Here is a 25,608-nt window from a genome sequence, read left to right as displayed (position 1 = left end):
GGTGTGTCCACCCCCAGCCCCTTCCTTGGGGACCCTGACACAGAGGCAGCTTCAGGCCACGGTGGGTCACAGTTGAGGGTTTATTGCCAGTGTTAGGAAGAATGGGGGGTCTGGGTGGCCAGGGGTCTTGGGAGGAATTCCAAATGGGCACTGCAGGGCCTGTGAGTGGGGAGAAGAGCTGCTGCCCCCCTGCCACCCAGGAGGCCCCAGGGCTGATGCCACCATATCCTGACTGCTAGTGGTGCCTTAAAAGGTGGCCTCCCCACAGGAGGGGAGCCTTGGGGGCCCCCAGGAGTCAGCCCTCACCAACAAGCCCTCTCTCAAGGGGGCCAGGGGCCTTTATTCCTCATGGGACAGGCTGGGCCGTGCCCATTTTAGGGGAGCTGACCACACCTCAGCAGCTCTGGGCTCCCAGATTTTATGTGGTGGGCCCTGGGGCCGGGGGTGGGATGCAGGCATCCCGGCTGATCTCTACCCTGCGGTCTTGGGGCACCTACAAGGCAAGGGATCCTCCTAGACAGTCACTGATCCCCTCATCCTGGGCATTTGAGCCCCCGGTTTTACTCACAGACTGAGTCTCATAAGGGTCCCACCCCTGGCCAGCCCTCCCTTGAACCACGGCCCCACTTCTCCCCGGTCAGGCGATGTGCTCTCTAGAAGGGAGGGTGGTAGGCAGGGGGTGCACCCAGAGGTGGAGGCAGACAGGGCCCTCCTTCCTGGCCTCCTGGGCCAGGCCACCCTCACCCCTGCCTGGGAGTGAATGGCCACGACCCCGGGTGCACACACATCTTGGCCCCAAAAGGACTCCAGGTGACAGCAACAGCCACACATCTTCAGGGATGGATGCGATAAGAGCCACACCTCGGCCACTGGTCTGTTAGGGCTTTGGGAAGAGAGTTTGACGTGGAGGCCGCAGGGCCAGTCTCCCAGGCTGGGGGCCCTCCTCGTGGGTGCCCCGGACGTGTGTCCGTCCCTCGCGGCATCCACAGCAGCCGTCAGCCGGGCATGGCCCAGAGCATCAGTGGGGCTTGTGAGTCAGGGTAAAGGAGGGCTGCAGCCAAGCTGGAGAGATGGACCCCCACCCTCTGCAAACCCCTGGGCTCGGCTCAGTACAGCCCAGGGGAAGGAGCCCAGCGCCACTGCCAGGCTGAGGAGGAGGGACTGGCCGGCGAAATGGGAGCCCCAAACCCCTTCCGCCCTCAGGCCCCTCTTCCTGCCTCTCCATGGCACTGAGAGAGCAGAGCAGGAAGGAAGGCTGGCCTCGGCAGTGAGAGGCCTGTGTGCCTCCGTGTCAGTCCTCCTCCCTTGCCAGAGGCTGAGAGGCTCCCCAAAAGCACCCACCGGCCAGGCTTCTGAGGGAAGGGTCCAGGCTGTGGCGGGGGACCTCAGCCAAGGGAGGGAGATGTAAGTAAGTAGCACAGAGAGCCTGGCTCCGGGCCAGGGACTGACACGGGACAGCTCAGGGGCGGAGGCCAGGGAGTGAGCCCAGTGCAGGCTCTCGCAGCTCAGTCACCATGGGGACGGGTAAGCAGGAGGGCGAGCGGGTCCTGCGTGTCTGCGGCAGGGAGGGGAGGAGAGAGGCAGTGGACAGCGAGAAGCCAGGTCTGGTGGCCTCGCCCTCCACCCACCTCCTGGCCAGCTTGCACAGTAGTCACGGGTCGTGGGGTGGGTGGAGGCACACGCTCATAGCCACAAGCACAGACGGACAGACAGACGCGCACACTGAGGCCACCGAAGGACTCATCAGCCAGGGCAGTGGGGCATGGAGCCGGCTGCTGCCCGTTCACCCTGTGTGGCTCCCCAACCCCCGGCCAGCTGGCCTGTGAGCCACTCAGCCTAGGAGCCCACGACCTGGCCAGACCACGTCTCGTGGGGAGTGTGGGGGGCCAGCTGAGTGAGCACCACCTCCACGGCCTGGAACTTCTGGTTCTTGGGAGGGATAGGGCACATCTTGTAGGTCACCTCGTCGCCCTCCACTGGCACGTACTCCCCCTCGATGCTGGCGGGCAGGAAGAGGGGTGTTAGCCCAGCAGCAGGCCCTGTGCCCCAGACAATCCTGCGGCCTGGCCTTGGGGGCAGCCTGGCCCTAAGCCTCCCTAGGCCAGGAGGCCTGGCCAGGCCTTGCTTCTCAGAACCTCAGCTCTCGAATCTGTAAAACGGGACTCATGGCTGGGCACAGTGGCTCACGCCTGTAATCCCAGCACTTTGGGAGTCTGAGGAGGGCGGATCACCTGAGTCAGGAGTTTGACACCAACCTGGCCAACATGGCGAAACCCTGGCTCTACTAAAAGTACAAAAATTAGCCAGGCATGGTGGCTGGCACCTGTAATTCCAGCTACTCGGGAGGCTGAGGCGGGAGAATCGCTTGAACCCAGGAAGTGGAGGTTGCACTGAGCCGAGATTGTGCCATTGCACTCCAGCCTGGGCGACAGAGCGAGACTCCCTCTCAAAAAATAAATAAATAAAATAAAATGGGACTCATAAACTGTACCTCCCTTTCTGGGTCCCTTGGGGACTGAGATGTGAAAGGGCACGGGGAGGTCCTTAAAGCTCTGAGAAGCTCAGTGACCTCCCCCGGTCCTCCTGGCATTAGAAGTGGGTGGGGCCAGGCCTAGACATGACATCCATCTCTACCTCCTGGCCCACCCACATGAAGGCCCTTTCCAGGCCAAGAGGCTCAGGAGCTGGCCTAGCCCTCTCAGACCTCCACGATGCTGTAACAGGATCCAGGGCCCAGCCGCTGGCTCCCAGGCTTCTGGGGTCTGCGTGCCCACTCCCTCCCTGGCCCCAGCCCTCCTCTCCCAACGCACCCTCAGCCTCTACTCAGAGGACAGAAAAGGCGCCATGAATACAGACCTCAGCCAGTGAGAGGAGAGGCCTGGAGAGACATTTTTGAGGCACCATTGGGGACACTAGGGCAGGGGCCAAGAACAGGGAGGTGGAGGGGACTCACTCAGACACATGTACGAAGATGTCCTCGGACCCGTTCTCGGGGGTGATGAAGCCATGGCCCTGCGAGCGTGAGAACTGCTTACAGACGCCCTTGAACACGGGGCCAGCTGAGGCCCGGGCTGTCCTGGAGATAGGGTAGTGGGATTGGAGCTGTGGCCTGAGGAACTCCTCCCCGGATCCCTACAGCCATTCTGGGCCCTTTCTGCTGAGCATGCCTCAGGGCTGTGAGAAACTTGCCCCAGGCCAGAAACCACACAGCCATCCCCATTCAACGATAATGAGGCCAGGCACGGTGGCTCACACCTGTAATCCCAGCACTTTGGGAGGCTGAGGCGGGAGGATCACTTGGGCCTAGGAGTTTGAGACCAGCCTGGACAACATAGGGAGACTCCTATCTCTACAAAAAAAAATTTTTTTTTTTTTTTTGAGACAGGGTCTTTCTCTGTCACCAAGGCTGGAGTGCAGGGGTGCAATCTCAGCTCACTGCAACCTACATCTCCCAGGTTCAAGTGATTCTCATGCCTCAGCCTCCTGAGTAGCTGGGATTACAGGCACCTACCACCACACCCAGCTAAGTTTTGGCATTTTTAGTAGAGACAGGGTTTTGCAGTGTTTGGCCATGTTGGCCATACTGGCTTGATCTCCTGTCCTTCACTGATCCACCTGTCTCGACCTCCCAAAGTGCTGGGATTACAGGCATGAGCCACCATGTCTGGCCCAAACATTTTTTTTAAAAAATGAGCTGGGGGTGGTGGCACGTACCAGTCGTCCCAGCTACTCAGGAGGCTGAGGTGGGAGGATTGCTGAAGGCCAGGAAGTTGAGGCTGCAGTGAGCCATGACTGCACCACTGCACTCCAGCCTGGGCAACAGAGCGAGACTCTGTCCTTCCCAAAAGATCCTTTGGCCTCCCCCATATGGACCCATATTACTCCCCTATGCCACCTCATCGGTGACCTACCCCGAAGGCCCAGGCCTAGTCTTTGTCCCGCCTGCCCACCCCTCTCCAAAGGTTAACTCCGTGTCTTGGGTTTTGCCCATGCTGTACCATCTGCCCAGAATCGCCAGCTCCCTTCTTCACCTGATACATCTTCCATACCCAACCAGGACATCATCTCCTCTGGTACCCCATGCTGGGTCCTCACCCCTAACCCTGCTGGGTGGTAATGGATGGTGAACAAGTTCCCTCTGGATTGTAAGCAGCTTATGGATCCCGACTGGTCAGGAGCTCAGTAAATCTTTGTGGAATAGATGGATGGATGAATGGATGGGTGGATGGATGGACGGACAGACGGATGGATGGACGGATGGATGGGTGGGTGGATGGATGGATGGATGGATGGACAGGTGGATAGATGGATGGATGGATGGATGGATGGATGGGTGGGTGGGTGGGTGGGTGGATGGATGGATGGATGGGTGGGTGGGTGGGTGGGTGGGTGGATGGATGGATGGACAGGTGGATGGATGGGTGGATGGATGGATGGGTGGGTGGATGGATGGATGGGTGGGTGGATGGATGGATGGGTGGGTGGGTGGGTGGGTGGATGGATGGATGGACAGGTGGATAGATGGATGGATGGATGGATGGATGGATGGATGGACAGGTGGATGGATGGGTGGATGGATGGATGGGTGGGTGGATGGGTGGATGGATGAATGGATGGATGGGACAAACATCCATCCAGTTACTGGAAGGTCCACACACAGTTCCCCTGTCCCAGGTGAGGACAACAGGAGTTGGAAGAGGATGGGGATGGTCAGCCCGTGTCCTGACAAGGGTCAGGGGCCTGGGCAAGGGGCAGGTACTCACGCTGAATAGGTCCTGGTCCGCTTGGTGGGCAGAGGGCTGGGTAGGTCCCGAGGTGGGACACCACCCCGCTCCCAGACCCTGCTGCCCTCCCTGTGGAAGGGGAAGGTGGGCCAGACTGGGGACTTGGGGGAGTGGAGCGGGGGCACAACTGGGGGTGACGTCGACTCTGAAGTCATGGTGGGGCCAGCAGGAGAGCCTGGTGGGCTCTGGGGCCCAGGGGCCGGTGAGGGGTTTGGTCGTCCTTGCGGGCAGGGCCCGGCCTGGCCCTGCTCTGCGGCCTCACCAGCCACCGGCTCCGTCTGGAAGAGGAAGAAAGAGGCACAGGTGAGCCTAGTCCAGGGGAGCAGCTCCTGAACCCTGGCCACAGTGAGGAGGGCTGGTCCCACCTGCTATCCTCACGGCGTTACTTCAAGTCACAAATGACCCCATCGTGGTTCAGAGTCCTCACCAGAAAAACAAAACTAGGGGTCATATGACCCCTAAGTCCTTCCAGTTTGCAGTTCAATTCTCTTAACTCCAGGGGCCTGGGAGGTGGCTGGGTAGGGTGGCCAGTGATGGTCTAGAATATGGTTCGGCATAAGGGTCAGTTGTTTCAGAGTCACACATCTGGGTTCAAACCTTAGCTCTGTCACCTACAACTTGGTGACTTCAAGCAAGCCAAGCCACACATCAGCTCCAACATGGCAGGTGGGAGTGTGGGCTCCACACCCAGGCCTGGGTTTGAATCCTGCATCCTCCACCTTCTGGCTACATAGCCTTGGCCCTGGTCAAATTTTTTTTTTTTTTTTAGACAGAGTCTCACTCTTGTTGCCCAGGCTGGAGTGCATTGGCACGATCTCGGCTCACTGCAGCCTCTGCCTCCTGGGTATAAGCGATTCTCCTGCCTCAGCCTCCTGAGTAGCCGGGATTACAGGTGCCTGCCACCACACCTGGCTGATTTTTTGTATTTTTAGTAGAGATGGGGTCTCACCATGTTGGCCAGGCAGGTCTCGAACTCCTGACCTCAGGTGATCTGCCCACCTTGGTCTCCCAAAGTGCTGGGATTACAGGCATGAGCCAACTCGTCCAGCCCATTGGTCAACACTCTTAACTTCTGACTCTTATTTTCTGTTCTGTAAAATGGGGCTAGCATTGATCCTTTGGTTTTTTTTTTTTTTGAGACATGGTCTCATCCAGTCTGGGGACATGGTCATGACTCACTGCAGCCTCCATCTCCTGGGCTGAAGTGATCCTCCCATCTCAGCCTCCCAAGTAGCTGGAATTTACAAGCATGCACCCTCACACCTAGCTAATTTTTTTTTTTTTTTTTTTTTTGAGACAGAGTCTCACTCTGTCACCCAGGCTGGAGTACAGTGGTGTGATCTCGGCTCACTGCCACTTCTGCCTCCCAGGTTCAAGTGATTCTCCTGCCTCAACCTCCCAAGTAGCTGGGATTACAGGTGTCTGCCAACACGCCTGGCTAATTTTTGTATTTTTAGTAGAGACGAGGTTTCACCATGTTGGCCAGGCTGATCTCGAACTCCTGACCTCAGTTGATCTACCTCCCTCGGCCTCCCAAAATGCTGGGGTTACAGGCCTGTGGCCTCCATTTTATACCCCTCCCACCACAGAGCTTGGAGTTCCCAGGTAAGGAAAATCACCCACAAGGTTCCTGTAAGGTTCCTTGAAGTCCAGAGCTCAGAAAGCCTGAACACCCTGCATGGCAGGCCTGGATGAGTCCAGCAGTCCACTGGAGCAGGTCTTCTGGCCTCTGCTCAAGATTATACAGCAAGTGGAATTTTTCTGAACCAAGATGCTGAGCTGGCTCTGCCATGCCTAGGGGGTGGAGGTGGAGTAGTATCCTCCCTCCTCCCCAAACCCTCCCCCTCCAGTCAGGAAGGCAGTGGAGCCCCGGGCTTGGCTTGCCTCACAGACCCTCAACCCCGAAAAGGCTGAAGTGGGGCTTTTCTGTCTAAGCTCATGCCAGGTTGGCAGGGCAAACCAGGTTTGGCCTTTTCACCCATTATCCTCATTTTAGAGAGAAGAATACGGAAGCTTCAAGAAGCAACCACACAAACAGCCGGGTGTGGTGGCGCACACCTGTAATCCCAGCACTTTGGGAGGCCAAGGTGGGCAGATCACTTGAGGTCAGGAGTTCGAGACCAGCCTGGCCAACATGGTGAAACCCCGTCTCTCCTAAAAATACAAAAATTAATCGGGTGTGATGGCATCCACCTGTAGTCCCAGCTACTCAGAAGGCTGAGGCATGAGAATTGCTTCAACCCGGGAGGCAGAGGTTGCAGCAAGCCAAGACCACACCATTGCACTCCAGGGTGGGTGACTGACCCAGACTCTGTCAAAAAAAAAAAAAAAAAAGCAACCATACAAACACTTGGACATAAATGTTCATGAATGGTCACACCAGTGCTCATTCACAACAGCCAACAAGTGAAAACAGCCCGAGCCCATCAGCAGATGAATGGATAATAAATTATGGTCTAGACACATGGTAGACTAGCACTTGGCCATAAGAAAAAGAAAAGAAGAAATACTGATTCACGCTACACCCTAGATGAACCCTGCACACATTATGCTAGAATGTTTGCAAGGTCACAGAGAAGAAGCCAGTCCCAAAAACACAGAGGGCATGATTCCATCTCTGAGGCAAATCCTCATAGACAGGGAGTCCACTGGTGGTCACCAGGGCTGGGAAGGAGGGAGAGGGGAGGGCTGCCAATGGGTAGAACGTTTCTTTTTGGGGAATGGAAATGTTCTATAATTGGCTGTGGTGATGGCTGCACAACTCTGTGAATGTACTAAAAACAACTGAACTGAACGCCTTAAGCAGGTGAATTTTATGGTATATGAACGATATCTCAGTAAAGCTGTTACCAAAAAAAGAAGAAGGGGCAGCAAAGTTACCCAAGATGACACAGCTGGGAAGCACCAGACGCCCTGCAGTGCACTCCTTGAGTGCCACCTGCCCCACCTGGGTGAGGGTTGGCAGGCGATGGGGACAGAGGCCCTGCCTCCCTCTCTCTAGGGAGCAGGGCGGTCTCCCAACTGCAGTTTTCCCAGGCCTGGTATTGTGCTTGGCAGTGACAGCCAGTGCTGGGAGGCCATGGAGGGGCAGGGAGGGAAGAGGAGGATGGAGAGGGGGAGATGCAGCTCATGGTGGTTACCAGGGAGACGCGGCTGAGCTGGGGCCTGCTCTGGCCAGCCAGACCTCCCACCCAAGTGACTGTGCGGCTCCAGGGCCTCATGCTAAGTGGGCAGCAGGGATGGGGGAAGAACCCACTGATGATTCTGGGCCAGGGTCGAGGGCAGCCTCCCCATGATGGGCTCTCAGGTGGCAGAGAGACCAAAGAGCAGAAGGGAGGCAGAAGAGCCACAGCAAAGACAGGACCAAGAGGAGGCAGCGAGTCGGCCTCAGGGCAAGAGCTCAGGCAGGGGCAGGAGACAGGCAGCTTCCACAAGGCAGAGAGAACAGGCTTCTCCCCTGTCGCCCATTGCAGCCTCAGTTTCCTTATCTGGGAAATGGGGATCACAAGAATTCCTCCTCCAACCGGCAAGGTGGCTTACGCCAATAATCCCAGCACTTTGGGAGGCCAAGGCAGGAGGATCTTTTAAGCCCAGGAGCTTAAGACCAGCTGGGGCAACATGGCGAAAGCTTGTGTCTATAAAAATTACAAAAATTAGCTAGGCATGGCGGTGGCGCACCTGTAGTCCCAGCTACTTGGGCATCTGAGGCAGCAGGATTGCTTGAACCCAGGAGGTCGAGGCTGCAGAGAGCCGAGATCACGCCTCTGCAGTGCAGCCTGGGGGACAAAGTTAGACACTGTCTTAAAAAAAAAATTAGCTGGGTGTAGTGGTGCATGCCTGTGGTCCCAGCTACTCAGGAGGCTAAGGTGGGAGGACTGCTTGAGCCCAGGAGGTCAAGGCTGCAGTGAGTGGTAATCAAGCTACTGCACTACAGCCTGGGCGACAGAGCAAGACCCAGCCTCAAAAAAAAAAAGAGAGGGAGAGAGAAAAAAAAGACTCTCTCCTCCAAGGGCTCTTTTGAGGATGAAATGAGAATTGAGGTGGGATGTGGGAAGCACTGAGTAGGCGCTGGGCGCTGGGCGAGAGCCTGCCTCTCCTAGACAAGGCTGTGGAATTGGGTGTTGAGGGAAGAGGGAGTGGGGGAAGGAGAGACCCAGCCGAGCTGGGCCAAGCCCACCATTCACTTTCATCCTCTCTTCTTCCCTAAGGATCGCCCACCCCTCAAAGCTCCACAGTCTCTTATTTTAATTCCTGCAACTGCTCTTCAAGGCTGGTGCTATTATTACCCCACTTTGTAGACAAGAAAACCGAGGCTCAAAGAGGTTAAATCACTCACTCAAGGACACACACCAATCAAAGTCTGAGCCAGAATTTGAATCAGTATGATCTGGAGCCTTCCAGTGGGAAGGCAGGAGTCCTGTGTCCAGGCTCTGTATTGCTATTGACCTACTGTGTGAGCTGGTACAGGGCCTTTCCCTCTCTGGGCCCTGCCAGGGCGTGGGCTTGGAGGAGCTGTACAATGCCCAGCAGCCCGAGAGACCAGAGAGAAGGGAACATGGAGATACGGAGCAACCCTCCAGTTCAGACCCCCTCTCCAGAGCATTGCTGCCAAAGAGGGCAAGTGAAAATGAGGCTTTCATTGGCTGAATGCCATGTACTGTGCAAAAGTCTTTACAGAAATTATTTTCTATGTTTCAACCTCCCAGTTACCCTATAGAGTTGAAATTACAATTTTTCCATTTTACAGATGAGATAGCTGAGGCTCAGAGAGGTTGAGTGACTTGCCCAAAGTCACACAGCAGGTGACAGAGTCCCAGATCTGTCTAACAGTAAACCAGTGCTCTTCCTGTGAATATAAATTCTGTTCCTGGTTCAGCCAAGATGAGGCTGGAGTTTTTCCAAAAGAACTTTCCCTGAGAAACTAAATGGGAAAATAAACTCCCCCAAGAGCAGAGAAACTGATATGTTTCTAGAACATTTGTTTCCACTCAAACAGAGCTAAAGGCCAGCTCCAGGGGGATTTCGTGTGTCCTTCTGGGGCCATCTCCTGCCAGGAATAATGCCCTTCAGAACGAGCAGTCAGGTAAGAGGGCAGCCTGAGACCCAGACTGCCTGAGTTTAAATCCTTGTTCCACTGCAACCCAGTTTTGTGACCCTCCCTTTTTTTTTTTTTTTTTTTTTTTTTTGAGACGGAGGATCGCTCTGTCGCCCAGGCTGGAGTGCAGTGGCACGATCTTGGCTCACTGCAAGCTCCGCCTCCCAGGTTCACGCCTTTCTCCTGCCTCAGCCTCCCGAGTAGATGGGATTACAGGCGCCTGCCACCGCGCGCGGCTAATTTTTTGTATTTTTAGTAGAGACGGGGTTTCACTGTGGTCTCGATCTCCTGACCTCGTGATCTGCCCGCCTCGGCCTCCCAAAGTGCTGGGATTACAGGCGTGAGCCACTGAGCCCGGTGACCCTCCCCTTTTTTTTTTTTTTTTTGAGACGGAGTCTCACTCTGTCCCTCAGGCTGGAGTGCAGTGGCGCGATCTCGGCTCACTGCAACCTCTGCCTCCCAGGTTCAAGTGATTCTCCTGCCTCAAACTCCCGAGTAGCTGGCTGGGATTACAGACGCCCACCACCACACCCAGCTAATTTTTGTGTGGTTTTTTTTTTTTTTTTTAGATGGAGTCTTGCTCTGTCAACAGGCTGGAGTGCAGTGGCGTAACCTTGGCTCACTGCAACCTCTGCCTGTGGGGTTCAAGCGATTCTTCTGCCTCAGCCTCCCGAGTAGCTGGGACTACAGGCATGTGCCACCACGCCCAGCTAATTTTTTGTATTAGTACAGACAAGGTTTCACCATGTTGGCCAGGATGGTCTTGATCTCCCAACCTCATGATCCGCCCACCTCAGCTTCCCAAAGTGCTGGGATTACAGGCGTGAGCCACTGCGCCCAGCCTTTTTTTTTTTTTTTTTAATCAGAGATGGGGTTTCACCATGTTGGCCAGGCTGGTCTCGAACTCCTGACTGCAGGTGATCCACCCGCCTTGGCCTCCCAAAGTGCTGGAATTTCAGGCATGAGCCACTGCGCCCGGCCAACTCTCCCTTTTTGTGCCTCAGTTCCCTCATCTGTCAAATGGGGCTGATCATAACATCCTACCCAGGTTGTCGGGAGGAGCCACAGAGCTGTGTCAAAGGCCCCCCGGAGAGTGTGCATCCCCCTGTCCCCCAGCCCTGAGTCTGGGCTCTGAGCCAAGTTCATCTTCATTTCCCTGCAGAAGGCCAGACCCCAAATGACTGACTCTGCAGACAAAGGGGCCTAGAAGTAAACACAAATGTCAGGCTGTTTGGAGATAACCTGAGGCTGGATGCAGTGTCATGGGGCACTCTGGGTGGTGACTCAGCCTTCTTGGCAGATGAACCACAGCCCATGCTGGGGCTCTGCTCCAATTCTCAGCTCCCCTAAAAGGATGCAGAATGGGGCAGGAAATGGTTGTCATGGTTCTCTCTTACTTTTTAATTTTTTGAGACAGGGTATCACTTTGTCACCCAGGCCGGAGTGCAGTGGCACCATCATGGCTCACTGCAGCCTCAGTCTCCCTAAGTGCTAGGATTACAGTGTGAGTCACTGTGCCTGGCCATAGTCCTCTTTTTTTTTTTTTTTTTTTTTTTGAGATGGAATCTTACTCTGTCACCCAGGCTGGAGTGCAGTGGCATGATCTCGGCTCACTGCAACATCTGCCTCCCGGGTTCAAGCAATTCTCCTTCCTTAGCCTCCTGAGTAGCTGGGATTACAGGCGTGCACCACCACACCCGATTAATTTTTGTATTTTTAGTAGAGATGGGGTTTCACCATGTTGGCCAGGCTGGTCTCAAACTCCTGATCTTGTGATCCACCTGCCTCAGCCTCCCAAAGTGCTGGGATTAAAGGCGTAAGCCACCGCACCCATCCTTTTTTTTTTGAGTCTCACTCTGTCTCCCAGGCTGGAGTCCAGTGGCGCGATCTCGGCTCACTGAAACCTCTGCCTCCCAGGTTCAAGTGATTCTCCTGCCTCAGCCTCTCGAGTAGCTGGGATCACAGACGCTCACCACCATGCCCAGCTAATTTTTGTATTTTTAGTAGAGACAGAGTTTCACCATGTTGGCCAGCTGATCTTGAACTCCTGACATCAGGTGATCAACCCCCTTGGCCTCCCAAAGTGCTGGGATTACAAGTGTGAGCCACCGCGCCTGACTGTATGGTCTTCTCTTGACCATGAGTCCTCTTAGTCTGAGCGGATTAGAGAAAGGCAGCCTGGTCAGCCACCCAGTGCTGTGTGACCTGGGGCAGGCACCTGCTCCTCTCTGGACCTCACCTTTCTCTTCAGCTACGTGAATCATTGTTGGTCCAGATGACTAATGAAGGTCAGGCCAATTCTCCTCCGAGGTTTTCAAAAACACATATGTAAATGAAATCAAACTGAGTGCAGGCACCAGAACAACAAACGTGGGGCAACAGCTGTCCTTAGAGCACCCCAGTCCAGCAGGGGGAACAGAAGCAGATTATTAAAATGCAGCTTGGGGGCCAGGAGTGGTGGCTCACAGCTGTAATCCCAGCACTTTGGGAGGCTAAGGCGGATGGATCACGAGGTCAGGAGATTGAGACCATCCTGGCTAACATGGCAAAACCCCGTCTCTGCTAAAAATACAAAAAATTAACTGGGCGTGGCGGCAGGCACCTGTAGTCCCAGTCACTGGGGAGGCCTGAGGCCGGAGGATGGTGTGAACCCGGGAGACGGAGCTTGCAGTGAGCCGAGATCGCGCCACTGCACTCCAGCCTGGGTGACACAGCAAGACTCTGTCTCAAAAACAATAATAATTTTAAAAAAGCAGCATTGGAAGTCCTGATGTGAGCCTCAGCCACCATCTAGTGATCTATTGATACTGACCATGTGCCAAGCCCTTTGCCCCATTTTTTCATTTCGTCCTCATAAGAACCCCATGCAGTAACTACCATTAGTACACCCATTCTTCTTTTTTTTTTTTTTTTTTAAATTGAGATGGAGTCTTGCTGTGTCGCCCAGGCTGGAGTGCAGTGGTGCGATCTCGGCTCACTGCAAGCTCCGCCTCCCAGGTTCCCGCCATTCTCCTGCCTCAGCCTCCCGAGTAGCTGGGAATACAGGTGCCCGCCACCACGCTCGGTTAATTTTTCTTTTTTTTTTTTTGTATTTTTAGTAGAGACAGGGTTTCACCGTGTTAGCCAGGATGGTCTCGATCTCCCGACCTCGTGATCCGCCCGCCTCAGCCTCCCAAAGTGCTGGGATTACAGGCATGAGCCACTGCGCCTGGCTTAGTACACCCATCTTCTGAAGAGTAAACTGAGGCTCAGAGAGGTGAAGAGCCTCGCTGAGCTCTCACAGCAGGTCAGGTGCAGCATATCTGCCCTCTGGAGATGTCTGGGGAGGTGAAGACCAGCCATTCCTTGAGGGTGGCGCCCACCCTCCCCTGGAGAAGGAGGAGTCGGGTGTGGAATTCCTGGGGAGCCAGGACTGGGGCTTTTATTTCTGGCTTTGCGCTGACTCAGACCATGACCTTGGGTGAGTCACTCACCAACTCTGCTAAGCTTAAAAACAACTCCCCCAATAAAAATGTCCCAGCCCCAAGCCCCCATCACAGGGGAGCAGATGGGAGGAATGGGTACGGTGGTTTAAAAATAGAAAGGACGGGGAACACAAGGATGACGCTGGAAGGGCTTCCCGAACATCGGGAGCTTGTGCATGGTGGGCCCTGGGAGAGTGAGAAAACAAACTCAGGACCCCCGGGCAGGAGCTGACACTTCCCTGGCTCCTCCCCCTCCCCCAGCCTCCCGGATGCTCCTTAAAATACATCAGTGCCTGAACTGCTCTTGCAGCCTGAGGTGACCTGATTAAACCTGGTCCTTCCCCCACACAGCCTGTGTGCCTGCGTCTGTGCATGGGGGCTGCCCCAGCCAATACTTGAGCTTAATTATTTAAGAGACCCTGTAGTCCTCCTTGTCACATGCCCAGGCTGCCCTGGGGAACTGCTGTGGTTAAGGCCTTTGGGCTTCTGTGGCTTGGGTGGTGGTGGGGAAACCAGGACGGCACTGGGAGAGCCAAATTCGCACCCCAGTCCCACCTGTGCTTGGCTGTGCGAACCTGGGCAAGTCACTTTCCCATTTTGAGACCCCCTAGAGAGAGGAATAGACTGGTCAAAGTCATACATACACACAGCATCTGAACTTGAACTCCAATCAGTGTGACCCCAAAGCTTTCTGGTGTGCCATGCCAGCCCCCCAGCCCAGGAGTGTCATTTTGCTGGCTGTGGGGCAGAAGAGCTCCCTACTACTTTTAGCCTCACATTTTGCTGCTCAGCATGGACAAAGGTCTGAACTGCCCCAAGCCCCATTCCTACAAGGCTCTGGGTCCTGGCTGCCCCAGTTGTGACCGTGGACATGACTGGCTCAGCCAGGTCCTGAGTGCCCTCTACCCCCTAGGGGGCTCTACTCCAGACTGGCTGGCAGGTGTCCCCTCCCCACCAGCCATCCGAGAGTGTCCCCAAGTCCCCCTCAGGGAATCCCCCTGCACATCCGTGAACATTGCCTAGCCATGTCTCTCCAAGCCTGGGAGAGCCATCTGTGGCCAAAACTGTCCTCTGGCCTTTCCCAGGACACGGGCAGGCAGTTCCTGTCTATACCTGTCTTTTTTTTTTTTTTTTTTTTTTTTGAAGGGGGTGAGGATGGGTCAAGATGGGCAGACACAGAAAACAGACATTTTTGGAGAAGACTTCAAGGAAATGGGGGGCGGCAGGGCAAAGCTGGGAGGAGGAAACATTCAGAATTTGGAGGGTCCAGAGGACTCTGGGATGGAGTCAGGTTTGGGAAACCAGTTCCCCATCCCCCAGAAAGCTGGAGACCCCCTTTCCCAGGGAGAGGCCCCTGCCGGATCACAGCCAGGCAGCATGATGCCAGGCTCTCAGAGAGGTTGCCCACCCCCCACTGGGCATACTTCCTCCTCCCCTCCCCCAGCCCCAGTGGATGCAGCAGTTCACACTCTGTATTTATTATTGTTCTCGCTCTGTGTCCCCCTCCCCTCTCCCTGGGAAGAGCCTGCAGGCTGGCAGCTTGGCAGGAACCTGCTGTCTCCTTGTGGGTGCCAGCGTCGCCCCTTATCTCCGCCTGGACTCCTTGTGCCAGGGTCAGGCCATTCATGGGCTTGGCACCAGCCAAGGCCACCCTAAGTCCCTGTATCCCATGACAGAGGAGGCCTAGCAGGCCCTGACTTATCACCCCTGCCCTCCGGGGGCTGTGTCCTGGCAAGGGTGGAGGTCAGAGCAGACCAGCAGGCAGGCAAGAAGCAAGGGCTCGGGGTGGGGTGGTACCTGGGGGAAGAGAATAACCACACGGAGCCACCTCTCTAAGCCAACTAACACAATTATCCCCATCACACTGGGGAAAAAATAGAGTCAGGATAAGACAGCTGCTCCAGGTCCAACTGTCTGCCTTTCCCAGCCGGTCCCTTCCCAGCCCGACATTCCAGGGGAAGGACCAGCAAGGGTCCCTGCTGCACTCTGCTTTCAGCATCTGGAAGCGGCACTGGGGTTTCTCTGGTCAAGGCGGTCCTCTCTCCCGCTGCTTCCCAGACAGGAGGCTGCGGCTTGGCAGGTATCTGCTGCTCTCTGCCTCCTGAGCCAGACGCAGGTCCCAGACACAGACACAGACACAGACATGCTCCCACGGGAGCCACACGGCCTCACCTCATTTGGGGGTCATGGGGAGAGAAGGAGGGAGGGAGAGACAGGTGGTATCCTCTATACCCCCAACACCCTATCTGTAAGCTGAACTGGGCTGATCCAGCTCCCACCTTCACGTTGTACCTCTCTCCTTCGGCCTGGCCAAAGCCACAGTTTCTGGCACAGTGTCCTCAGGCCCCATCTAGCCCCTCACCTCTCCTGGGCAGCCGGGGTCCAGGCACTGCCTCCTGCGGCGTCCGCGCTCTGTCTCTCTCTGGCTCGTGGAGCTGGCAGGCAGGGGATGGGTCTGGAAGATGTGTGTGTGTGTGTGTGTGTGTGTGTCTGTGTGTGCTCGCGCGGGCGGCACCTCAGCCCCTCACTCACTCACACGCCTTCCAGCTGACGTCAGGGAGAGCAGGAGGGAGGGATGAGAATTTGTACTCCCTGCTTAAAGGGACACCAGGCTCTGTGGCTCATGGCCCAGACATCACCTCCTGAGTCAGGCACTGCCAGGTGAGAGGCTCAGCTGCGTCTCTCGGGGGCCTTAAAGCTTCTTTTTTTGGAAAGTGGCTTTTATGGTTGGGCCACAGTATAATTTGCCCTGCCCAGTGAGGGCAGCTGCTGAGGAATGCAGGGGAGGAAGAACCTGAGACAGCGCCACGTTCCTGGTAATTAGAGAGCAAGTGGGGTGGTGAGTTTGAGTGTGAGTGTGTGAGTGCACACTGGGGGGCCCCTCGGGGTGGGTGGGCATGAGTGGGGGTGAGTCTGGGAGAATGGAGGTCAGAGCCAAGAGGAGCCCCCCAGAGGGGTCGAGACAAGCCAGGTTCCCAGGGACACCCAGACACTCGTCTCCCCTCCGGACGCTCAGTGGTCCTGCCCTCTGCTAGTACAGACACTGACACGGCTCATCTCTGTCTACCCCTTGTAATATTTCCATGGAATTGAATTGACGAGGACCCCAAGGAAGTGATTGGCTTGAAGGTGCACAGGTGAACACCCCACAACCTGGGAGGCTCTGAGTAGAGAAGTAGAGAGGGCTGATTGAATTCAGGCACCCAGCCTGTTTTACACCACACGCCCTGGCTTTGAAGTGCTCCGCACTGTCAAGCTGTGTGACCTTGGGCCAGCCCCTGAGGGCCTTTGGAGGTTGAGTGTGTGATGTTCCTAAACCCAGGGCCGGCTGGAGGAGGCCTCCACAAAGGTGCTTCTCTTCGTTCTTCCCATTCCTTCTCAGCCTCAGCTTGGAAAGAAGGAAGCCTTTCCCTGGTGTCTCCTGGTACTACTGAGGCAGGCTGGCATTTTCAAAAGGAGTCTTTTTAAAATAAAAAGGAGGTGGGAGTTAAAAGGGAAACCGCAGAGAAAAATACAAGTAACTAATACAAATAGCTAAGATGCCACAAGAGCTTGCTCTGTTTCAGGCAGCAAGCTTTGCCCTCATTGAAACCTCACAACAATTTAATAATTTATTTTTATCATCCCTACTTTACCAGTGAGGAATTAGAGGCTCAGGGAGGAGGAAGGACTTGACTTGCCTATATTCTTCCAACTGGCTAGAGAGGTACTGGAACCCAGGAGCACCCAGTGTCACCACACGCCCCTGCCCTTCCAGAACCTCTCAGGACAATCAGGCTCAGACAGTCTGGGTTTCTGGTTCTGCAGGAGAGACTGTTGAGAAATGCTGCCTGTGGTTACCTGGGGATGTTCTGAATTAGTATTATTTTTTTTAGAGAGTATTGCTGTGTCGCCCAGGCTGGAGGGCAGTGGCTTGATCTCAGCTCGCTGCAACCTCCGCTTCCCGGGTTCAAGCGATTCTCCTGCCTCAGCCTCCTGAGTAGCTGGGACTACAGACTCACACCACCACACCCAGCTAATTTTTTTGTATTTTTAGTAGAGACAGGGTTTCACCATGTTGGCCAGAATGGTCTCGATCTCCCGACCTCGTGATCCACCCACCTCAGCCTCCCAAAGTGCTGGGATTACAGACGTGAGCCACCGCGCCCAGCCAGGGTTCTGATTTTATTTCACACCCCTACCTGAGAACTCTACCCAGAGGAGCCTCCCATCCCCTTTAAATTCTCCTCTCTCTTTCCTCCTTTTTATTTATTTATTTTTTCTTTTTTGAAACAGGGTCTTGCTTTGTTACCCAGGCTGGAATGCAGTGGTGCAATCACAGTTCACTGCAGCTTCCAACTCCTGGGCTCAAATGATCCTCCTGCCTCAGCCTCATGAGTAGCTGGGACTACAGGGGTGCACCACCATGCCTGGCTAAGTTTTCAAAAAATTTTTATAGAGATGGGGTCTCATTATGTTGCCCAGGCTAGTCTCAAACTCCTGGCCTCAAGCGATCCTCCTACCTTGGCCTCCCAAAGTGCTGGGATAACATCGTCTCTTCTTTCTTCTCTGCCTTCCTCTCCTCCAGCAATAATATCTTTCTTTTTTTTTTTTTTTTTTGAGACGGAGTCTCACTCTGTCGCCCAGGCTGGAGTGCAGTGGCGAGATCTCGGCTTACTGCAAGCTCCACTTCCTAGGTTCAGGCCATTCTCCTGCCTCAGCCTCCCGAGTAGCTGGGACTACCGGCACCTGCAGCCACGCCCGGCTAATTTTTTGTATTTTTAGTAGAGACGTGGTTTCACCGTGTTAGCCAGGACGGTCTCGATCTCCTGATCTCCTGATCCGCCCACCTTGGCCTCCCAAAGTGCTGGGATTACAGGCGTGAGCCACCACGCCCGGCCCAGCAATAATATCTTTCAAAGGGCCTTCACAGGCATCCCCTTGCCTGGTTCTTCTTCTTCTTCTTCTTTTTTTTTTTTTTTTTTTTTTGGAAACAGAGTCTCGCTCTGTCACCCAGGCTGGAGTGCAGTGGTGTGATCTCAGCTTACTGCAACCTCTGCCTCCCGGGTTCAAGCAATTCCCGTGCCTCAGCCTGCTGAGTAGCTGGGACTACAGGCGTGTGCCACCACATCTGGCTAATTTTTGTATTTTTAGTAGAGATGAGGTTTCGCCATGTTGGCCAGGCTGGTCTTGTACTCCTGACCTCAGGTGATCCACCTGCCTCGGCCTCTCAAAGTGCTGGAATTACAGGCATGAGCCACTGCGCCCAGCCCCTTGCCTGCTTCTTCTGACAGCTCTATCGGGTTCGGTGGGATGAGGAAACAGCTCAGAGAGCTCGTGGGGCTCCACTGAGTCACGCGGCTCCGAAGTGGAGGAGTGCTGGAGCAGAGGCCCCAAGCCTGATCTCTGGACCTATGTTTTTTTTTTTTCTTTTTTTTCTTTTTTTTAGACGGAGTCTTGCTCTGTTGCCCAGGCTGGAGTGTAGTGGTGCGATCTTGGCTCACTGCAACCTCCACACCCCTGGTTCAAGCAATTCCCCTGCTTCAGCCTCCTGAATAGCTGGGATTACAGGAGGACGCCACCACGTCCGGCTACTTTTTTTGTATTTTTAGTAGAGACAGGGTTTCACCATGTTGGCCAGACTGATCTCGAACTCCTGACCTCAGGCAATCCGCCCACCTCGGCCTCCCACAGTGCTGGGATTACAGGCATGAGCCACTGCGCCCGGTGGACCCATGTTTTTCAAACACACCAACCTGCCCTCCCAGCAGAAGCGCTGGAGCCATGGTGGACGCTGGCAGTTTTCCCTGGCCACCCTTACTATCCCGTTTGCTGGGAACTGCCTTGATGTTGTCACCTGGGGAATCACCTCTCCCCTCTCTTGGTCTGTAGGACCTCTGGCCCAGGCTTGGCCAACCAGAACTGGCATCAGGACTTGAGCTGGAATGTGGATGCCCAGGCTGGCCCTTCTCCCAGGGGCCCCCATGTTGTTTGAGTGATGGGTTATAAGCTGATTGGCCAGCAGAGGGGGAGTGGCTGGGCGGACATTTCTGCACTCCAGGTGACCTCGGGACCCAGCTTGTCAGGACCTAGAGAGAAGACATCGAGAGGGAAGAAGCTCGGGAGGTTGGAAGGCCCTTGGCTGTATATGAGCTTGGGGTGGCGGAGGAACAGAAAGGAGGCAGTGTCAGGGGACAGGGTGAGGGAAGGGAATGCGGAACATGAGGCAGGGTCCCGGAGGCCAGCTCTCAGGAGGCTGAGGCCCGGCTGCTGTGGCCAAGGCCCTGACCCCTCCCTTCACGTCCAGTCTCCTTTCTCTTGGCCCCTCCCATGGGCTGTTGAACATGTGCCCAGAGCTGCCAGGCAGCCAGAGAGCAGTGAATGAAGGAGGCTGGGCCGAGCATTGAAGCAGTGTTATGATTATTCCTGAGCCGGCGATGAGAGGGCACAGCTGTTCATTCAGGAAAAGAGCAGCCGCAGCCCCACCCACCCACCCACCAGCAGCTGAGTAACAAAGAAATTGTCTGCCTGAAACCAGGGGCTCCGGCGTGGAGGCTATTTTTGTGAAAAGCTGAGAATTCAAAAGCTCATCTCCTTGAAAGCCTCCCTTGCCTTGGAGAAGCCGAAGAGGTGGGTTAGAGCCAAATAGCGCCTGCGACTACTGATTCCACCTGAATTACAATTCTCACTCCTGTTATCGACGGTCAGCCCACCTGTGGTGGCCAGGCCTGGACCTATGTGGCATTGAATCCACATCCCTTTGAGATACATACACCTCTAAGGTGTTGGTGCCGTGTGACAAGATGATGAGGATGCTCAGGCACAGAGCATCACAGCTGGTGATGGAGCTGGTATTAAAACACAGAGGTTCAGCCAGGTGTGGTGGCTCATGCCTGTAATCTCAGCACTTTGAGAGGCTGAGGCGGGAGGATCACGAGGTCAAGAGATCGAGACCATCCCGGACAACATGGTGAAACCCTGTCTCTACTAAAAGTACAAAACTAGCTGGGCATTGTGACAAGTGCCTATAGTCTTAGCTATTCGGGAGGCTGAGGCAGGAGAATTGCTTGAACCCGGGAGGCGGAGGTTGCAGCGAGCCAAGATCGCGGCACTGCACTCTTAGCCTGGCGACAGAGCAAGACTCCGTTTCAAACACACACACACACACACACACACACACACACACACACACACAGAGGTTCTGGCTTCATTACACTCCTATTCTTCCTGCCATGCCACACTGTCTTTGAAATGTCTTTTCAATCCCCTAGATGCCCATCTCCCCTACAGTGGGACTCATCTCCAACCTGGACTCAGTAAATCAGAGCGGTCCTTCCTTCCTCTCTCCTTGTCTCCCACTTGTCTCCTCCAATCCGACTACCACCCTTCTGCCAGGGAAGATCTTTTCCTGCAGATCTGACCACATCATTTGTGCATTCATTCATACATTCAGCAAATATTTATTGCCTGCCTACCATGTACCAGATGGCCAAGGCTCCAGGAAGACAGCGGCAGACAACGCAGGTGAGCTCCTTGAGTTCATGGAGCTCGCATCTCATCTACAAATGATACAGATGATACAAAATCCACAGACAAATGTAGAATCACAAGTTACAAAAATAAAAAATAAGGGGGTTGGGTGTGGTGGCTCACACCTGTAATCCCAGCACTTTGGGAGGCCGAGGTGGGTGGATCATGAGGTCAAGAGATCAAGACCATCCTGGCGAACATGGTGAAACCTCGTCTCTACTAAAAGTACAAAAATTAGCTGGGTGTGGTGGCGTGTCCCTGTAGTACCAGCTACTTGGGAGGCTGAGGCAGGAGAATCACTTGAACCCAGGAGGCAGAGGTTGCGGTGAGCCAAGATCACCCCACTGTACTCCCGCCTGGCAACAGAGCGAGACTCCCTCTCAAAAAAAAAAAAAGGCAGGGAAGGGAACACCCAGAGGGGAGAAACAACTCTGCACATTCAAGCAACTTACGATTGCAAATGTGGCTGGAACAGCATGTAGGAGAAGGGCAGCAGCCACATCGTATGGGATTTGGGGGACCTGACAAGAGGTCTGCTCCTCATCTGAAATGAGAGGGGAAGGAATGACATGCTTCTGCCAACAAACAGCATAGCTGGCAACCTGGCAGAGCCTCTTTGTGGCCAGCAGGCTTCAGAGCTTGGCACCCTTGTCTGGGGTAGCGATCACTGCAGGCAGAAGAATGGGGGAGGTGAGGGGGTTCCCCCAGCTGAGGTCCCTGGGCCGTGGGGCAGGGTCTCCTTCTGCAGCTGCTGCTCAGACTCCTTCCAGAATTCCTCCCAGGTCCGTGGGAGTAGCTCTCTGTGATGGGTAGCGGGCTCTGGCCCACAGTCAACCTCCCCCGCATCCTGCCCTGAGATCCTGAGGCTGGGGTAGCAGTCTGTCTCCCGGCTGCTCCAGGGCTGGTCTGGGCTGTGAGCCAAGTCTCCCTCAGCCATCCGTCCATTCACACACACTCCTGGACCCTCTGGGCCATGGGCCTCCAGCCTTCTCAATGCTGAGGGTTCCCCTTCATCCTCACCTTCTGAACAAAGCTATAGCTGGTGCCCTGGCGAGGGCAGTGGTCTCTAGTTATGCCCCATCATGTTATCCATGTGACCCTCTCAATGGCACCACCTGGAATGATCTCCCTACGTGTCTATTTCCGTTTCCTGTCAGTCCCCCCAGAGCACAGGCCCCTATAGGAGGGCCTCTGAGGCCCTCACCAAATACCTGGTGACTCTCCGCATTTCACTTTTGGCCCAAGCCAAACCAGGGAGCAGCATCCTGGGTGACATCTGGATGTCTAGTGGTTTTTATTTTTATTTTTATTTTTTGAGATGGAGTTGCTGCGACACCCAGGCTGGAGTACAACGGTGCAATCTCGGCTCACTGCAACCTCCGCCTCCTGGGTTCAAGCGATTCTCCTGCCTCAGCCTCCTGAGCAGCTGGGATTACAGGCACCTGCCACCATACCTGGCTAATTTTTGTATTTTTAGCAGAGATGGAGTTTCACCATATTGGCCAGCCTGGTTTGAACTCTTGACCTCAAGTCATTTGCCAGCCTCGGCCTCCCAAAGTGCTGGGATTACAGGTGCGAGCCACTGCACCTGGCCCAGGATGTCTAGTGTTTAGGCCTTTTCTAGAATCTCCTTTCCCAGTGGCACTTCTGCCTGTGCCTTGGCCTCCATGCAGGGACTTTTGTTGTTGTTGTTGTTGTTGTTTTGAGATGGAGTCTCGCTCTGTCACCCAGGCTGGAGTAGTGCAGTGGCAGTGGCGCAATATCGGTTCACTACAAGCTCCGCCTCCCGGGTTCAGGCAATTCTCCTGTCTCAGCCTCCTGAGTAGCTGGGACTACAGGCGCCCACCACCATGCCCGGCTAATTTTTTGTATTTTTTAGTAGAGACGGGGTTTCACCGTGTTAGCCAGGATGGTCTCGATCTCCTGACCTTGTGATCCGCCCACCTCGGCCTCCCAAAGCGCTGGGATTATAGGTGTGTGAGAGAGGTTTTAAAAGTACCCAAATAAATAAGGCCAGGCATGGGGGCTCACGCCTGTAATCCCAGCACTTTGGGAGGCTGAGGCGAGTGGATCACCCGAGGTCAGGAGTTCAAGACCAGGCTGGCCAACATGGCAAAACCCTGTCTCTACTAAAAATACAAAAATTAGCCGGGAGTGGTGGCACGTGCCTGTAATCCCAGCTACTCAGGAGGCTGAGGCAGGAGAATGGCGTGAATCCAGGAGGCGGAGCTTGCAGTAAGCAGAGATCGTGCCACTGCACTCCAGCCTTGGTGACAGAGCGAGACTCCATCTCAAAAAGAAAAAAAAAAAAGTTGGACATGGTGACAAGTGCCTAAAGTTCCATCTACTGGGGAGGTTGAGACAGGAGGATTCCTTGAGCCCAGGAATTCACTGCACTCTGCTGGGCAACAGAGCAAGACCTGTCGAAAAAAGAAAAAAAAGCCTAACAAACAAAAATAGCTTAAGAAATAAATAATGTCATGTTGGAAGACTAGGAATGCTAGCCTAGGCAATGCCAGGGAAAATTAAACAGGGAAGTGTGGGGGTGGTGGTGAGTGGTTAAACCAGGGGGTCAAGGCTGGGCTTGGTAGCTCACGCCTATAATCCTGGCACTTTGGGAGGCTGAGGCAAGAGGATCGCTTGAGCTCAGGAGTTTAAGACCAGCCTGGGCAACATAATGAGACTTTGTCTCTACAAAATAAATAAACAAAAATAAAACAGGGGGCCAGGGCAAGCCTCACCAAGGTGACGTTACAGCAAGGAGCTGGAGGAGGTGACTGGAAGGGTGTTCAGCGAGAGGAAACGGCACAGGTGGAGGACCTGAGTGGGGGTGGGTCTGGGGTGTCTGAAAAACAGCCGCCAGGCGGAGGAGTGGGGCATGAGGTTGGAGGAGTCCTGGGGCAGGGGGACCCCAAGGGCTGTGAAGGCCATCCTAAGGCCTGGGCTTTTTCCTCTCAGGAGATGGGGTGTTGCACAGTCTGCAGGGGAAGAGAGAAAATTCCTGACTGACACTGAAACAGCAATTCTCTGGCTTCTGTGTTACCTGTAGGCGGCAGGGCGTAAGGACAGGAACCTGGAAACCTGTACTGGGGCTGCTGCGATGGCCCGGGGAGGATTGAGGGTGGCTGGGACCCAAAAATGGCAGTGGAGTTGATGGAGAAAGGTCGGATTCTGGATGCATTTTGGAGACAGCAACAACAGGATTTGCTCAGGGATTCACAAAGAGTGTGAGAGACAAAGAGTGGAGAATGATTCTGAAGCCTGGACCTGAGCAACGAAGAGTGGAGAAGTCATTTTCTAAGACAGGGAAGAGGCTCGGCGCAGTGGGTCACGCCTATAATCCCAGCACTTTGGGAGGCTGAGGCAGGAGGATTGCTTGAGCTCAGTTCAAGACCAGCTTGGGCAACACGGCAAGACCTCATCTCTAAAAAAAATACAAAAATGAGGCTGGGCGCAGTAGCTGATGCCTGTAATCCCTGCACTCTGGGGGGCCAAGGCGGGCGGATCACCTGAGGTCAGGGATTCGAGACCAGCCTGACCAACATGGTGAAACCCTGTCTCTACTAAAAAAATTCAAAAAATTAGCCAGGCGTGGTGGCGCATGCCTGTAATCCCAGCTACTTGGGATGCTGAGCCAGGAGAATCACTTGAACCCTGGAGGCGGAAGTTGCAGTGAGCCGAGATCACACTATTATACTCCAGCCTGGGCAACAAGAGTGAAACTCTGTCTCAAAAATAAATAAATAAATAAATAATAAATAAATATAAAAAATACAAAAATTAGCTGAGTGTGGTGGTGCGCGCCTGTAGTCTCAGCTACTGGAGAGGCTGAAGTGGGAGGATCACTTGAGCCTAGGAGGTAGAGGCTGCAGTGAGCTGTGATCTCAATACTACATTCCAGCCTTGGCGACAGACCTTGTCTCAAAAAAAAAAAAAAAAAAAAAAAAGAGACAGGGAAGATGAATAAGAGCAGGTTTGTTGGGAGGGCCAGCCAGGAGTCCCATTGTGACGCATGTTAAACTCGAGTGACCAGATGGAGCTGTGGAGTCCGTGCTCGGGGAGAGAGGCTAGGCTGGCAGGAAGGGGCGGAGCCATGAGCGGCAGGTGCTGTGTGGAGGCATGGTACCCGCAGGAGTGTACCAAGAACCGAAAGTGAGCCCAAGGCCCACCAGTGTTGTGAGGCCGAGAGAGGAGTCTGTGAGGTGGGTGGAGAACATGGCTGGGCCACAGGGGAAAAGGTGTCTGACCTTCTGGGACAAAAACTGCCACTGAGGACAGAATTACCACTGATTTGGCAACACGGAGTCCATTAATGACCCTCAGGAAGCATATTCCCTGGAGCAGCAGGGGCAGAACCCTGGCTGAAGCAGGTCGGAGAGAGAAGAGAGGTTTGGAAGGGACCCAACAAGTACAGACGACTGTTTCAAGCAGTTTTGCTAGTAAAGGGAGCAGAAAAATGGAGCATTCACTGGAGGAAAAGGGAGCCAGGAAAGGGGGCCAAGAGAAGCTTTTTTTTTTAAGATGTGAAAAAAAATCTTAATTGCTTTTTAAATTTTGTTTTATTCATTTTGAACAGGTAATATATTCCCATGATCCCACACAAAGAAGATTCCTGGCCGGGCACAATGGCTCACACCTCTAATGCCAGCACTTTGGGAGGCCGAGGAGGGAAGATCACTTGAGCTCAGGAGTTCGAGACCAGCGTGGGCAACATAGTGAGACCCCATTCCTACAAAAATAAAAAATAAAAAAATTA

At 54.5% G+C, this 25,608-nt stretch overlaps 1 protein-coding gene and 1 long non-coding RNA gene across 2 annotated transcripts; one reads left to right on the top strand and one right to left on the bottom strand.

Moving 5' to 3' along the window:
• Nucleotides 1-62: 62 nt before the first annotated feature.
• Nucleotides 63-16,102, bottom strand: CSDC2 (cold shock domain containing C2). Its single transcript, XM_016939270.4, has 4 exons — nt 15,706-16,102; nt 4,764-5,062; nt 2,954-3,076; nt 63-1,999 (listed from the first exon to the last, which is right to left on the bottom strand). The coding sequence occupies exons 2-4, from the start codon at nt 4,937-4,939 to the stop codon at nt 1,837-1,839; spliced, it is 462 nt and encodes a 153-aa protein (XP_016794759.1). The 5' UTR covers nt 4,940-5,062; nt 15,706-16,102; the 3' UTR covers nt 63-1,836.
• On the top strand, nt 15,996-25,608 carry LOC107970256 (uncharacterized). The gene is made up of 2 exons (XR_001712722.3): nt 15,996-16,159; nt 25,429-25,608. It is a non-coding gene; the product is annotated as an uncharacterized LOC107970256 (long non-coding RNA).

Source organism: Pan troglodytes, chromosome 23 (genome assembly GCF_028858775.2).
Source record: "Pan troglodytes isolate AG18354 chromosome 23, NHGRI_mPanTro3-v2.0_pri, whole genome shotgun sequence".
NCBI lineage: Eukaryota > Metazoa > Chordata > Mammalia > Primates > Hominidae > Pan > Pan troglodytes.
The sequence above is the reverse complement of the archived record's forward strand: the minus strand, read 5'-3'. Positions and strand labels throughout refer to the sequence as shown.